The sequence below is a fragment of the Oncorhynchus masou genome, chromosome 5 (assembly GCF_036934945.1).
Source record: "Oncorhynchus masou masou isolate Uvic2021 chromosome 5, UVic_Omas_1.1, whole genome shotgun sequence".
NCBI classification, from domain to species: domain Eukaryota; kingdom Metazoa; phylum Chordata; class Actinopteri; order Salmoniformes; family Salmonidae; genus Oncorhynchus; species Oncorhynchus masou.
The window spans coordinates 22,167,362-22,182,361 of NC_088216.1; the positions used below are offsets into that span (position 1 = coordinate 22,167,362).

The following is a 15,000-nucleotide window of genomic DNA, read 5'->3' on the forward strand; positions in this document are numbered from 1 at the left end:
TGGCAACATAAACCAATAATAATCCATTAAGAAGACTTAAAAAGATCCTCCCTCTCTGTCTCTCTGATGGAAAAGACAAGAAAAGGGGGGTTGAAGAGGAGGAGGGAGGGAGGATGGTGGTGCCGTTTCAAACGTCACATGACCAGGTTGTCAGTTGGCCCTACTCATTCCTCTCCCTCTCCCGTTCTCTCTCTCTCTCTCTCTCTCTCTCTCTCTCTCTCTCTCTCTCTCTCTCTCTCTCTCTCTCTCTCTCTCTCTCTCTCTCTCTCTCTCTCTCTGTCTCTCTTTCACATACATACTCTCATACTCGCTCACTCACTCCTTTCACACACACACACACACACACGCCTCTCTCCGTCTCTGCGTGCGGGCTGAGCTGTGTGTGTGTATGTTAATGAGGTCAAGGAGTGACAGACACCCTATGTGTGTCTCCTCTGTGCTGCTGTCCTTTACTTGACTCTCATCATGTCCCTCTGTTGTTGCTTCTTTTTTAGGGACTATGGATCATCCAAGCGCAAATCAGGTAAGTCTTTCCACCGCCCTATTGAAGTGTCTTTATGTTTTCTACAGTATGTATGTTGTAAGACATTGTAATTCTGTCAGCAGACTATCCTCTACAGGGTAATTGATTGACTTAAGTAGATGGAGGGAAACCTTACCCCACTTCTTCTCATCCTGTAGCACTGAATGATCTGTCATCCTGGTGAATGGTACTTGTCACACAGCGTGATCTATCTTTCCCTTTATCTGTCGCTTTCATGTCTATCTGTCAATGTGGGTTGTGTTTACTTGTCGGCTAACGGAACAGAACAGTGACTGACTGTTGACCAGTGTTTTTGGGATGCGTTCCAACTGAACAAACCCTCTGTATAGCCTCGCCTTGCCTTGAACCCTGGGTGGGGTCGATAAAGTATTGAAACTCCTGGGGATGTCTCAGGAAGGACAGCCGTTGATGTTCCTGTTCTGTCTGCCAGGATGAATTATTTCCTGTAGCGGGGAGAGACAGATTACATCCTAAACGGCATCTTATTCTCATTATAGTGCGTTACTTTTGTCCCGAGCCCTATGGTCAAAGGTAGTGCACTATAAAGGGAATGGGGAGTCGTTTAGGGCACAGCCATGGTCAAAGGTAGTGCACTATAAAGGGGATAGGGAGCCGTTTAGGGCACAGCCATGGTCAAAGGTAGTGCACAGCCATGGTCAAAGGTAGTGCACTATAAAGGGAATAGGGAGCCGTTTAGGGCACAGCCATGGCCAAAGGTAGTGCACTATAAAGGGAATAGGGAGCCGTTTAGGGCACAGCCATGGTCAAAGCCGTTCAAATATGTCTTGGCTGTGGGCTTTGGTTTTAAGGCATAGAGATAGCTTTGTATGACATATGCATTAAATGAATGAAGAGTGTGAAGGATGCTGGGGCAGATCCTAAGATCCTAGAGGGAGACACCATTGTGTATACTGTATCACTACTGTATTGGAAAGTGGGTGGGTTAGCCTGGTTCCAGATCTGTTTGTGCTGTCTTGCCAACTCCCATGGTCAATGAGTTGGCAGGACAAATCTGTGACTCGGCTGGATGGGTGTATGTGTGTGGTAGAGCATGTGACTTCCTCTTACTGTATACTAGGCTATTCAGTATGACTGACCTATGGAATATGAGCTTGTTCAGTGGGTCAGATATATACTGTGACTAAGCTGTTTATCCACACGTTCATACTTAAAAAGGTTTTGAGGTAGACATTAGCCATCTTAACGTGTTAGCATGGGGATGTTATAGAAATAGTTGCTTAGCCATAGCATAAGATGCACGTGCGTGAGTCACCATTATCAAATCAAAGTTTAATGGTTGCGTACACAGATTTGCAGATGTTATCGCAGGGGTAGTGAAATGCTTATTGCGAAGTTAGCTAGGAGCTAGAAACTTTGGGTGATTGTGTCCATTAGCGCCATCTTATCCGTGCTATGTGCATCTTAAAGGGATAGCTCAACCAATATGTACATCTTAAAGGGATAGCTCAACCAATATGTACATCTTAAAGGGATAGCTCAACCAATATGTGCTTCTTAAAGGGATAGCTCAACAAATATGTACATCTTAAAGGGATAGCTCAACCAATATGTGCTTCTTAAAGGGATAGCTCAACAAATATGTACATCTTAAAGGGATAGCTCAACCAATATGTGATTCTTAAAGGGATAGCTCAACCAATATGTGCTTCTTAAAGGGATAGCTCAACCAATATGTGCTTCTTAAAGGGATAGCTCAACAAATATGTGCTTCTTAAAGGGATAGCTCAACAAATATGTGCTTCTTAAAGGGATAGCTCAACAAATATGTGCTTCTTAAAGGGATAGTTCAGCCGTATCCGTGCTAATATTGGACTTCTAATGGTTTAGAAAATGCTAGCTAACTAATTAAGCGGTTGGTGACAGTGGCTAAATAAACAAAACAAAAGCATGGATTGCGCTTTGTTCTTGTCCATGGACTGCTTTCAGGGTAAGACCAATAAGTAGATTTTTGTCATTTAGGTGAACTATCCCTTTTAATATCTCTCTTTCCCACACACAGAGGTTTGGAGAGTGAAGGCAGAAGCACACGTCAGACTTTTGCATGAATTTTTAAATAGAAAAGAGCAGGAAATGCTTTGTGGTTAATGATCAATGACATTTCTGTCCGTTCTGAAGCCTAAAAGGCAACTTTTTGATAGTTTAGTAGTGGCTGACTGCCCATATCTACAAGCCAATATGATTTTCAGATAGTTTGTCATATTGCATGGTGAAATCAGGGTGCTTTGCAGTAATATTATACTGTAATGATTTACCTTCAACTTGTTTTCCTTCTAACTTTGGTCTTACTTTGTTTCCCATCTGTTTTTAAAATCAGTTCCAACATGCTTCAAGAACACTGAGTTTAATCAGAATGACTAATAGCAGTTAATCAAAGTCAATCATCATTTGCTAAATGTAACCGACATGTTGTTTGGAGCATAGAACACGAACCCAACGAACTTCCTTAAACTATCTGGTTCGCCAATTCCCCGAATGAGATCACATCTATTCGATTAAATCCTTCTTTTTCCTTTACCAGAACCCTCATTTCATTTCCTTAGAAACTGACTGCTTTACATGAGATATAAGACATTGGTGCCTATTCCTCATCCACTTCCTAAGTGCTGATCTAGGATCAGTTTAGCCATACTGAATGAGATTACATGGACAGCGAGGACCTGATCCCAGATCAGCACTCATCCTACAGATGTTTTATGAATTCGGTACTTTTGTTTCGGCTGAGGAACAGGTGGTTTGGTGTATCTGCAATGACAGTAAGATTAATGGTTTGAGATCTTAGCTGGTTGGCATCAGATCCAATGATCCCTTTGTGATTAAGTGGTTACTTTAGTCCATCTGTCTGTCAAGATGATGTTTTGTCTGGATGGACAGACAATAAGTTCAGTAGTTCACCCATCTGACAGGTTGTTGCATATTGGGATCCCCATTTGCTTTTGCCGAAGCAGCAGCTATTCTTCCTGGCATCCACACAAAAACATCAAACACGACAATAACACGGATACACTGATAGACAAGAACAGTCACACAAATGGGAAATACAAAACAATACAACTAAAGAATAATGTGTGTGTGTGTGTGTGTGTGTGTGTGTGTGTGTGTCATGACCTGACAAGGGAAACTCTGTGACCTAGTTATAGCCTCAGGGTAATGTTTATTTCTGGTCAGGTCCAGTGGGCAGGAAAGGTCCTAGCTTGCCCATTATGTGTGAAGAGAGGCTGGGGCTTCAGGAATCCCATGATAGGCCGGTGCTGCTACATGTCCAATGGATATCGACCAATAATGGTACCTCTTTGCATATGAAAGATAGTCTCGCCATATCTTCCCGACCCAGGATGTGAACTCGAAACCCTCTACATAAGAACACAGCATATAGGTTCCCTGACCTTTAGACCCCATCACTGTCGTTCGTTCCTCAGCAGGAATCAACATAGGAGGGAGTGACTCTCTTAGCTGTATATTACAACCAGTAGTTAACATGAGGGACATGGTTATAGTAGCACGCTACTGTAGTTTGTGGTGCGTTTCATTTGGGTTTTTAGCTGCAGTATAAGTCTAGAGATGACATAGTGTTAGCCTTCCCATAGACTCTGTTTACAGTATGGTCTGCATGGCTCCATGTCTGCAAAGCCACAAAATTGCATGGAGTTAGTTACAGCACATAGGCTACACCACTAACTGATTGTGACCTTTTCCAAGTTAATACTGATTCCTCTATTAACTTTGGATGTTTCATTCAGCTTTTACACAACATTCGTCCCTTTATACCAATTTGACATTTACTTTCTTCACTTATCAGCTTAATCTACATAGTGGGGGTTTAATCCTCATATTAAAACCCGAAACCTCCCCAGTCCAGATGAAGACCTCCGAGGTAATAAAGGCTGTGAGGAAAATAAAGGTCAGAAGTGGATGGGAGGGGGTCCCCCTCCCCTCCCCGTCAGTCCTAGAGAGTTTCTGCCTTGCATGTGAAGGCCAGATGTAGTGAACAGAGGCAGCTTCCCTAATGCCATCCTATTCCCTTTATAGTGCACTACTTTTAAGCAGGACTCGTAGGGCACTGGTCAAAAGTGGTTCGCTATGGAGAATAGTGTGCCATTTGGGATGCCAACCAGAGTGAATGTGGAGGCCAGGGGTTGAAAGAGAATGTCAGTCTGAATTCAGTCCCTGGTCTAGTGTTTACGTGGCATCCCGCATCAGATTCCAGCGTGATGTAGAATTGCCTAATAGGGTTTACGTGGGGACTGCCGGGCTGGGGAGAGGGGGGCGTAACACAAGGAAGAAGACAACACCACATGGTTATGACAGCTCATCCACCCAAGAAACAACAAAGGTAGTCCTTCTTCCTGCCTCACTAGGACCATGTCATTCTCTGCATTGAACCTCCTCACACAGCTCTTTAAATGTCATCGTATCATCCTTTGCTATTATCATCCTTTGTCTGTCTGTCAAGATACAGCTGAATAATGTGCTTATAGAAAACCCATAGCTAGGGACCCCGAGTGGCGCAGTGCTCTAAGGCACTGCATCGCGGTGCTTGAGGCATCACTACGGACCCCGGATTTGATCCCAGGGTTCGTCTCCCGGTCTGTGACCCATGAGGCGGCGCACAATTGGCGAAGTGTCACAATTGGCCGGTCGGGATGTCCTTGTCCCATTGCACTCTAGCGACTCTTTGTGGCGGTCGAGCGACTCCACGTTGACTTCGGTCGCCAGTTGCACAGTGGCTCTCGAACTTCACCTCTCCCGAGTCTGTATGGGAGTTACAGCGATTGGACAACACTGTAACTACCAATTGGATATCACGGAAAAAGGGTGTAAAAAGTACAAAAGAAATATATAAAATTAAAGTAAGAAAACCTATAGCTCTTTCACCCAACATTGGCTGTAGTGAGTGCAGTCATAAGCCAGTGCAGTGACAATACAAGCAGACAGTCCAAAAATGCCCAACATTAAGAGATATTTGCTCTCTATTGTAGAGGTTGGCTTGGAGAGTGTAGCTGCGTTTGCTTAGCTCTCGTGTCGGGGTCTCTCCCAAAGAGAAATGAGAAAGATAAATGTTTTAGCAGCCAGATCCCACTGTGACTGAGTGACGTGACTCAAAACAGAAGGAGAGAGAGAGAGGGGAGGGATGGCGAGAGAGTGAGAAATGGAGAGAGAGAACCAAACACAGTCCCAGTCTAAATAGAATGAGAAAGAGGGTGGAGACATCAACTGTATATTCAGGCAAACGGCAAAAGAAGCACAATTGAAATTGACAAAAAAACAAAACAAAAATGACCACAGATGACAACTGGTTTGATGCAGATTGTAAAATTATAAGGAAAAAACTTAGAACTCTATCCAACCAAAAGCACAGAGACCCAAATAATGGTGAATTACGCCTTCATTACTGTCAGACTTTAAAACTCTATAAACGTACACTCAGAACCAAACAAGCACAGTACAACAGCAAGCAGCTGACACTAATTGAGGAGTCCATAAAGACACACAACTTCTGGCAAAATTGGAAAAAACTAAAAAAATCTTAACAAGAGGAATTAGTGATACAAAATGGTGACATATGGACAACCCGTTAAAAAACACTCTAAAACACCGTTCAAATTGACACAAACGCAAAACAATGCCAAATTCGTGAGAAGTTGAATGGATTACAAAAAGCTATAAATTACAATCAAAATCCACTGGACTCCCCAATTACTGACCAGGAGCTCTATGATAAACTTCAGGCTCTCAAATTTAAAAGGCATGCGGATCTGATGGCATCCTAAATGAGATGCTCAAACTCACTAATGCAAAATTTCAATTGGCTATATTAAAACTGTTTCATTTGATCCTGAGTGTAGGTTATTTCCCTGACATCTGGAATCAAGGACTCATAACCCCAATCTTTAAGAACGGAGACAAATTTGACCCTAACAATTACAGAGGCATTTGTTTGAACAGTAACCTGGGAAAGGTTTTCTGTGGTATTATGAATGTTATAAAAGTTCTAAACTTTTATAAAGCACAATGTCTTGAGTAAAAGCCAAATTGGATTTAAACCAAAATATCGCACAACTGATCATATTTACACCCTACACACCCTGATAGATAAACATGTCCACCAAAATAATACCAAAATATACGCTTGCTTTTTGACTTCCAAAAAGCATTTGATTCTATTTGGCATACAGGACTGGTCTACAAAGTTATTGAAAGTGGTTTATGGGGTAAAACATATGACATAATTACATCAAAGTATACTGGCAATAAGTGCAGCATTAAAATTGGCAAGAAAATAACAGAATTCTTTAACCAGGTGCGGGGCCTTCGCCAGGGTTACAATCTGAGCCCTGCACTCTTCAATATTTACATTAACGAATTGGCCACTATTCTAGAAAAAAACTCAGCCCCTGGTGTTAGTCTCCACAATTCAGAAGTTAAATGTCTTTGCAGATGACCTATGCCTGCTGTCACCCACAGCACATGGCCTACAGCAGAGCCTGGACCTGCTAGAGTAGTACTGCCAGACCTGGACCCTGGCAGTAAAACCCAAAAATACTAAAATAATGATTTTCCAGAGAAGATTCAGATCTCAGGGAACTAGACCAAAGTTCTCAATTGGTACACAATATATAGAGTACTGTACACACTACAATTACTTAGGTTTAAAAATAAGCTCAACTGGACACCTTAATGAGGCAGTGAATGAGCTGAGAGAGAAAGCACGCAGGGCTTTCTACTCCATTAAAAAGCAAATGCAATGCAATGCAATGCCAAGAGCTGAGCAAAGAAAAGAGTCCCCTCATCCAGCTGGTCCTGGCGCTGAGTTCACATACTTGTTCTACTAACACACGGAAACCTCAGGACCAGAACATCCAATCAATCAGGATAAACCAAATTACAACACAGTCAAAACAAAACTATATTGCTTATTGTGAGACACAAACACAAACACAAAGCAAAATGCTTTGTGAGTGTCATTTCCCCAAATTTGAAACCCTTATTCAAGGTTTCAAAGACCTCTCTGATGAGAGTAAGCTACCCGTCCTGTTGGGGGAGGACGCAGAGAGCTGTGGGTTGGCAGCGCACTACATTGCTGCCTGCCATAAGTTGAGGGACAGTGTCTGACAGACCAATCAACCTGCACATGTACTCTACTGTATGCTTAATGTTATTGTTCAATGTATGGTTATTTTGACCCTTGGTTATATGTACATTGCTACATCATGCCAATAAAGCAAATTGAAGAGAGAGAGAGAGGAGAGAGAGAGAGAGAGAGAGAGAGAGAGAGAGAGACAGAGAAAGAGAGAGAGACAGAGAGAGAGAGACAGAGAGAGACAGAGAGAGGGAGAGAGAGAGAGAGAGAGAGAGGAAACAGACCAGACTGCTAAACAGATGTAGCTTGAGCTATTTGGCCTGACCCCTCTCTTTGTCCACCCACATTCTATGACTCCCAGCTGGGTGGGTTAGCGACTATTTTGTCACCACTAATGGCCGTTCCACACCAGTATTTTGTCATCACCACCGCCAGTGTTTGTCATTGCTAATGGTTAGCATCACTCTCGGATTGCGATTGTCATTGTGATCAATGTGAGTGGTTGGTTCACATTTGGGTGTCGACACAATAATGGTTCGTAGTTATTTGCTGCTTCTAGCCGTAGTCTTGTCATTAGCAATGGCTGTCTTGTCTGTTATCCTTGTTTGTCATTGTGAATGGTTGTCTCACAGTTGGATACTGTGTCTTCACTGTTAACTGCTGTCGTCTCCATATTGGTTAGCCAGTACGTGTTGTTTCTAGCTGTTTTTCTAGTCTTGGCATTGGTTGACAGGTGGTTGTCACTTCTTTCCGGACACATCCTGATGTGTGCTGACAGCTAGCTCTGTGAGGTACCGTCACTAGGCACAGCATGCTAGAGTCTCTCTTTGGTTTGACTCACATGATTTTATGTTATGAAGGCATCTTGGAAATGGGACTTGTTATTTTGGCAACAAAATCATCCAGACAGATTCCAACACTTAATGTGTTGTGACATCTGTTGCGAAATGTATTGTAATGTTTTTAAAATGGTCTATGACTGTCCTAACTTTGCTGGACACCAGGAAGAGTAGCTGCAACCCTTGCAGCTATTGGGGGATCCATAATAAATACAAATGCAACTGAACTTCGACCAGACAAGCTGTCTCAATGTTTTTCAGTCAAAACATATTTCACATTTTCTCTTCTCTGCTTGAAAGCTTCTACTATAGAGTGATTGTTGGTGGAGGGATGAGTGATTACAGGGGGATGGATGAAAGAGAGAGAGAGACAGAGAGAAGGAGGGGGGAGAGAGAGACAGAGAGAAGGAGGGGGAGAGAGAGACAGAGAGAAGGAGGGGGAGAGAGAGACAGAGAGAAGGAGAGGGGAGATAGAGACAGAGAGAATGAGGGGGAGAGAGAGACAGAGAGAAGGAGGGGGGAGAGAGAGAGAGAGAGAGAAGGATGGGGAGAGAGAGACAGAGAGAAGGAGGGGGAGAGAGAGACAGAGAGAAGGAGGGTGAGAGAGAGACAGAGAGAAGGAGGGGGGAGAGAGAGAGAGAGAGAAGGAGGGGGAGAGAGAGACAGAGAGGAAGGAGAGGAGGAGAGAGACAGATGAGGGGGAGAGAGAGACAGAGAGAAGGATGGGGGAGAGAGAGAGAGAGAGAGAGGGGGGGAGAGAGAGACAGAGAGAAGGAGGGGGAGAGAGAGACAGAGAGAAGGAGGGGAGAGACAGAGAGACAGAGAGAAGGAGAGGGGAGATAGAGACAGAGAGAATGATGGGGGAGAGAGAGACAGAGAGAAGGAGGGGGGAGAGAGAGACAGAGAGAAGGAGGGGGGAGAGAGAGACAGAGAGAAGGAGAGGGGAGATAGAGACAGAGAGAATGAGGGGGAGAGAGAGAGACAGAGAGAAGGAGTGGGGAGAGAGAGAGAGAGAGAGAAGGATGGGGAGAGAGAGACAGAGAAGAAGGGGGGGAGAGAGATAGAGAGAAGGAGGGTGAGAGAGACAGAGAGAAGGAGGGGGGAGAGAGAGAGAGAGAGAAGGAGGGGGGAGAGAGACAAAGAGGAGGGGGAGAGAGACAGAGATGAGGGGGGGGAGAGAGAGACAGAGAGAAGGAGGGGGGAGAGAGACAGAGAGAATGAGGGGGAGAGAGAGACAGAGAGAAGGAGGGGGAGAGAGAGACAGAAAGAAGGAGGGTGAGAGAGAGACAGAGACAGAGAGGAGGGGGAGAGAGAGAGAGAGAGAAGGAGGGGGAGAGAGAGACAGAGAGAAGGAGGGGGGGGAGAGAGACAGAGATGGGGGGAGAGAGAGACAGAGAGAAGGAGGGGGGGAGAGACAGAGAGAATGAGGGGAGAGAGAGAGACAGAGAGAAGGAGGGGGAGAGAGAGACAGAGAGAAGAAGGGGGAGAGAGAGACAGAGAGAAGGATGGGGAGAGAGAGACAGAGAGAAGGAGGGGAGAGAGACAGAGATGAGGGGAGAGAGAGACAGAGAGAAGGATGGGGGAGAGAGAGAGAGAGAGAAGGATGGGGAGAGAGAGACAGAGAGAAGGAGGGGGAGAGAGAGACAGAGAGAAGGAGGGGGAGAGAGAGACAGAGAGAAGGAGGGGGGAAAGAGAGACAGAGAGAAGGATGGGGAGAGAGAGACAGAGAGAAGGAGGGGGAGAGAAAGACAGAGAAAAGGAGAGGGGAGAGAGAGACAGAGAGAAGGATGGGGGAGAGAGAGACAGAGAGAAGGATGGGGGAGAGAGAGAGAGAGAGAAGGAGGGGGGAGAGAGACAGAGAGAAGGAGGGGGAGAGAGAGAGAGAGACGACAGAGAGAAGGAGGGGGAGAGAGAGAGACAGAGAGAATGAGGGGGAGAGAGAGACAGAGAGAAGGAGGGGGGAGAGAGACAGAGAGAAGGAGGGGGGAGAGAGACAGAGAGAATGAGGGGGAGAGAGAGACAGAGAAGGAGGGGGAGAGAGAGAGACAGAGAGAAGGAGGGGGGAGAGAGACAGAGAGAATGAGGGGGAGAGAGAGATAGAGAGAAGGAGGGGGAGAGAGAGACAGAGAGAAGGATGAGGAGAGAGAGACAGAGAGGAGGGGGGAGAGAGAGACAGAGAGAAGGATGGGGAGAGAGAGACAGAGAGAAGGAGGGGGAGAGAGACAGAGAGAAGGAGGGGGAGAGAGAGACAGAGAGAAGGAGGGGGAGAGAGAGACAGAGAGAAGGAGGGGGGAGAGAGAGACAGAGAGAAGGATGGGGGAAGGGAGAGACATATAGAAGGAGGGGGAGACAGAGAGAAGGATGGGGGAGAGAGAGACAGAGAGAACGGAGGGCGGAGAGAGAGAGACAGAGAGAAGGAGGGGGAGAGAGAGACAGAGAGAAGGATGGGGAGAGAGAGACAGAGAGAAGAAGGGGGGAGAGAGAGACAGAGAAAAGGAGGGGGAGAGAGAGACAGAGAGAAGGATGAGGAGAGAGAGACAGAGAGAAGGAAGGGAGAGAGAGAGAGACAGAGAGAGAGAAGGAGGAGAGAGAGAGAGAGAGACAGAGAGGAGGGGGAGAGAGCGACAGAGAGAAGGAAGGGGAGAGAGAGACAGAGAGAAGGAGGGGGAGAGAGAGACAGAGAGAAGGATGGGGGAAGGGAGAGACATATAGAAGGAGGGGGGAGACAGAGAGAAGGATGGGGGAGAGAGAGACAGAGAGAACGGAGGGCGGAGAGAGAGAGAGAGAGAGGAGGGGGAGAGAGAGAGAGAAGGAGGGGAGAGAGACAGAGAGAAGGAGGGTGGAGAGAGACAGAGAGAATGAGGGGGAGAGAGAGACAGGGAGAAGGAGGGGGAGAGAGAGACAGAGAGAAGGAGGGGGAGAGAGAGACAGAGAGAAGGAGGGGGAGAGAGAGACAGAGAGAAGGAGGGGGAGAGAGAGACAGAGAGAAGGATGGGGGAAGGGAGAGACATATAGAAGGAGGGGGAGACAGAGAGAAGGATGGGGGAGAGAGACAGAGAGAACGGAGGGCGGAGAGAGAGAGAGAGAAGGAGGGGGAGAGAGAGACAGAGAGAAGGAGGGTGGAGAGAGACAGAGAGAATGAGGGGGAGAGAGAGACAGAGAGAAGGAGGGGGAGAGAGAGACAGAGAGAAGGATGAGGAGAGAGAGACAGAGAGAAGGAGGGGGAGAGAGAGAGACAGAGAGAAGGAGGGTGAGAGAGAGACAGAGAGAAGGAGGGGGGAGAGAGAGAGAGAGAGAGGAGGGGGAGAGAGAGACAGAGAGAAGGAGGGGGGAGAGAGACAGATGAGGGGGGGAGAGAGAGACAGAGAGAAGGATGGGGGAGAGAGAGAGAGAGAAGGAGGGGGAGAGAGAGACAGAGAGAAGGAGGGGGAGAGAGAGACAGAGAGAAGGAGGGGGAGAGAGAGACAGAGAGAAGGAGAGGGGAGATAGAGACAGAGAGAATGATGGGGGAGAGAGAGACAGAGAGAAGGAGGGGGGAGAGAGAGACAGAGAGAAGGAGGGGGGAGAGAGAGACAGAGAGGAGAGGGGAGATAGAGACAGAGAGAATGAGGGGGAGAGAGAGACAGAGAGAAGGAGTGGGGAGAGAGAGACAGAGAGAGAAGGATGGGGAGAGAGAGACAGAGAGAAGGAGGGGGAGAGAGATAGAGAGAAGGAGGGTGAGAGAGAGACAGAGAGAAGGAGGTGGGAGAGAGAGAGAGAGAGAGAGAGAAGGAGGGGGAGAGAGAGACAAGAGGAGGGGGAGAGAGACAGAGATGAGGGGGGGGGAGAGAGAGACAGAGAGAAGGAGGGGGGAGAGAGACAGAGAGAAGGATGGGGGAAGGGAGAGACATATAGAAGGAGGGGGAGACAGAGAGAAGGATGGGGGAGAGAGAGACAGAGAGAACGGAGGGCGGAGAGAGAGACAGAGAGAAGGAGGGGGAGAGAGAGACAAAGAGAAGGATGGGGAGAGAGAGACAGAGAGAAGGAGGTGGGGGAGAGAGACAGAGAAAAAGAGGGGGGGAGAGACAGAGAGAAGGAGGGGGGGAGAGAGACAGAGAGAAGGAGGGGGTGGAGAGAGAGAGAGAGAGAGGAGGGGGTAGAGAGAGACAGAGAGAAGGAGGGGGAGAGAGAGACAGAGAGAAGGAGGGAGTGGAGAGAGAGAGATAGATGGAGGGGGAGAGAGAGAAGGAGGGGGGAGAGAGAGACAGAGAGAAGGAGGGAGTGGAGAGAGAGAGAGAGAGACAGAGAGAAGGAGGGAGTGGAGAGAGAGAGAGAGAGAAGGAGGGGGGAGAGAGAGACAGAGAGAAGGAGGGAGTGGAGAGAGAGAGAGAGAGAGGGAGGGGGGAGAGAGAGACAGAGAGAAGGAGGGAGTGGAGAGAGAGAGAGAGAGACAGCCAGACAGCAACTAGCTTTTCCAAACATAGTCTACTAAATCGATGAAATTACGGGACAGATGGCTAATAAGTCGTTCCAAACAAAACCTGGAAATTATTGACCTTAGAAAAGCTATTTGTCACTGCCACAAGTCCCTTAATTGCTGGGTAATGTGGACATTGTGGGTTTGGTGGAAGGAGGAAAATGACCCTCACCATACCAGCAGGAGTGAAAAAGAAAACACAGTGACTGGAGTCTGCTCGGGTTAGTGGGCCATCATCAGAGAACCCTGAAAGGAATTAAGCATTGTGTGTGCGTGTGTGTGTGTGTGTGTGCACGTGTGTGTGCATGTGTGTGTGTGTGTATGTGTGTGTGTATGTGTGCACGTGTGTGTGTGTGTGCACGTGTGTGTGTGTGTGTGTGTGTGCACGTGCGTGTGTGTGTGCACGTGTGTGTGTGTGTGTGTGTGTGTGTGCACGTGTGTGTGTGTGTGTGTGTGTGTGCACGTGTGTGTGTGTGTGTGTGTGTGTGTGTGTGTGTGTGTGCAACAGCGGGTCTCCACTCTCCAGTTAATATCAATCATATGTTGAGTGCTGCGTTGAAAGGAACGTCTCATCTTTCGCTAGCTGGGTTTAGTTTGGGGGGGTGTATGTTAACTGGGGTTGAGCCGGCTGACCCGGGCCACAGTACAAGCCTCCCTGGGTGGACCAGCATCAATCTCCTCAGCTCCGTGTGACTCTGGAGAGAAAGAGAGAGAGAAACAGAGCGAGAGCAAGGCTCTGACCTTTATTATATCATTTGAAAACTGAAAAGGATGTGGATTTTCGCTCACAGTGGGGGAGTGTAAGGGAATGGGGTGGAGGTGTGGTAGGGGTCGAGGGTCATAGGGTGGGGTAGAGGGACCTCCTGTGGTGTTTTGGCTTGGGTGGATTCCCTGCTGAAATTATTTCAAGGAGAATGTTCCACAATGTTTTCACGATAATGATATCTGACTATGCATTCGGTTGGGTAATTTTCGTTGTTCACTGCAGGCCGCTGGTTCCATGATATTGTTGTTTCCCAACCCTTTATATTGCTTATGGTTGGTGTTTATGGCCGGCCCAGACAGCTCTAGTTTTGTCTGCGTGCCCAGGTGAAGGATGATTTCAGACAGCGCTTCCGAGAAGAGAAGGACAGTTTGGACAGGAAATTTGAAAATGTAAACCTCATTGATGACAATAGACACCCCTGCCTTGACCCCCTCCTCTACCTTTTTTCCAATACCCTGTTTTCACAGATTTTGGTATAATGGACACACACACACTGACACACAAACCCCGCTGACGTGTGACATTTCATTTCTTGACGAGATGGTGATGCCTGAGCTGTGTTTGTAGTGGGGAGCCCCCCCCCCCCCCCCTGACAATCCAGGACGGGATTGAGGGAGAGAGCGGGATGAAGGGAGGGGTGTGCCACGATAATATGTGTCAGCCCAGGATCATGCGAGGCTATTTCTATTCTATTCTACTGTTACACTCTCAATTGCTACAGTATGTGCTGCTGAAAAAAGACAGTGGACATTTCTTCAATAACAGTCTTCTGTGATGGTCATATGCAGTCTATCACAACCACATGAGGATGGATTGAAGTACTTTCTGTAAAACACTGTGTTTTGATATGAATCAGTGCTCTCTACCAGGGCAAAGATATTATGTTTGGTTTGCGCTGTAGAGACTGTTCAGTTCCTGCTGTTTGTGATCAGGAGGGAATAACAGGAACAATATGATGTTGATGAGATGTTTGTGTGCTGAGCATCATGGACTGAATAACATCCCCTTTTCCTCTCTTCCTCCCTTTCTTCTCCTCTTCCTCGGGCCTACAGTGTGGATGTATGGCTTTACCGACAGTCCAAGGAAAGAGGCCTCAGGTAGTCCTACTTGTGTGCGTGGCACAGGAGGCTGGTGGTAGCTTGATTGGGGAGAACGGGGCTCGTGGTAATGCTGGGAGCGGAATCAGTGGAATGGTATCAAACACATCAAACACATGGCTTCCATGTGTTCGATGCCCTTCCATTTACTCCGTTCTCAGACATTATTAAGAGCTGTCCTCCCTTCAGCAGCCTCCTG

At 47.1% G+C, this 15,000-nt stretch overlaps 1 protein-coding gene across 5 annotated transcripts in view; it reads left to right on the top strand.

The window, feature by feature from the left end:
* The window catches only part of LOC135537136 (SH3 and PX domain-containing protein 2A-like), a 127,112-nt gene that overhangs the window by 63,328 nt on the left and 48,784 nt on the right, over positions 1-15,000 (top strand). For 3 of the 5 annotated variants that reach the window (XM_064963341.1, XM_064963347.1, XM_064963367.1), the window contains exons 6-7: positions 495-523; positions 14,757-14,801. In XM_064963341.1, the coding sequence (XP_064819413.1) occupies positions 495-523; positions 14,757-14,801 (74 nt within the window). The remainder of the gene's footprint in view (positions 1-494; positions 524-14,756; positions 14,802-15,000) is intronic. The other 2 variants (XM_064963353.1, XM_064963363.1) reach the window with 1 other exon arrangement.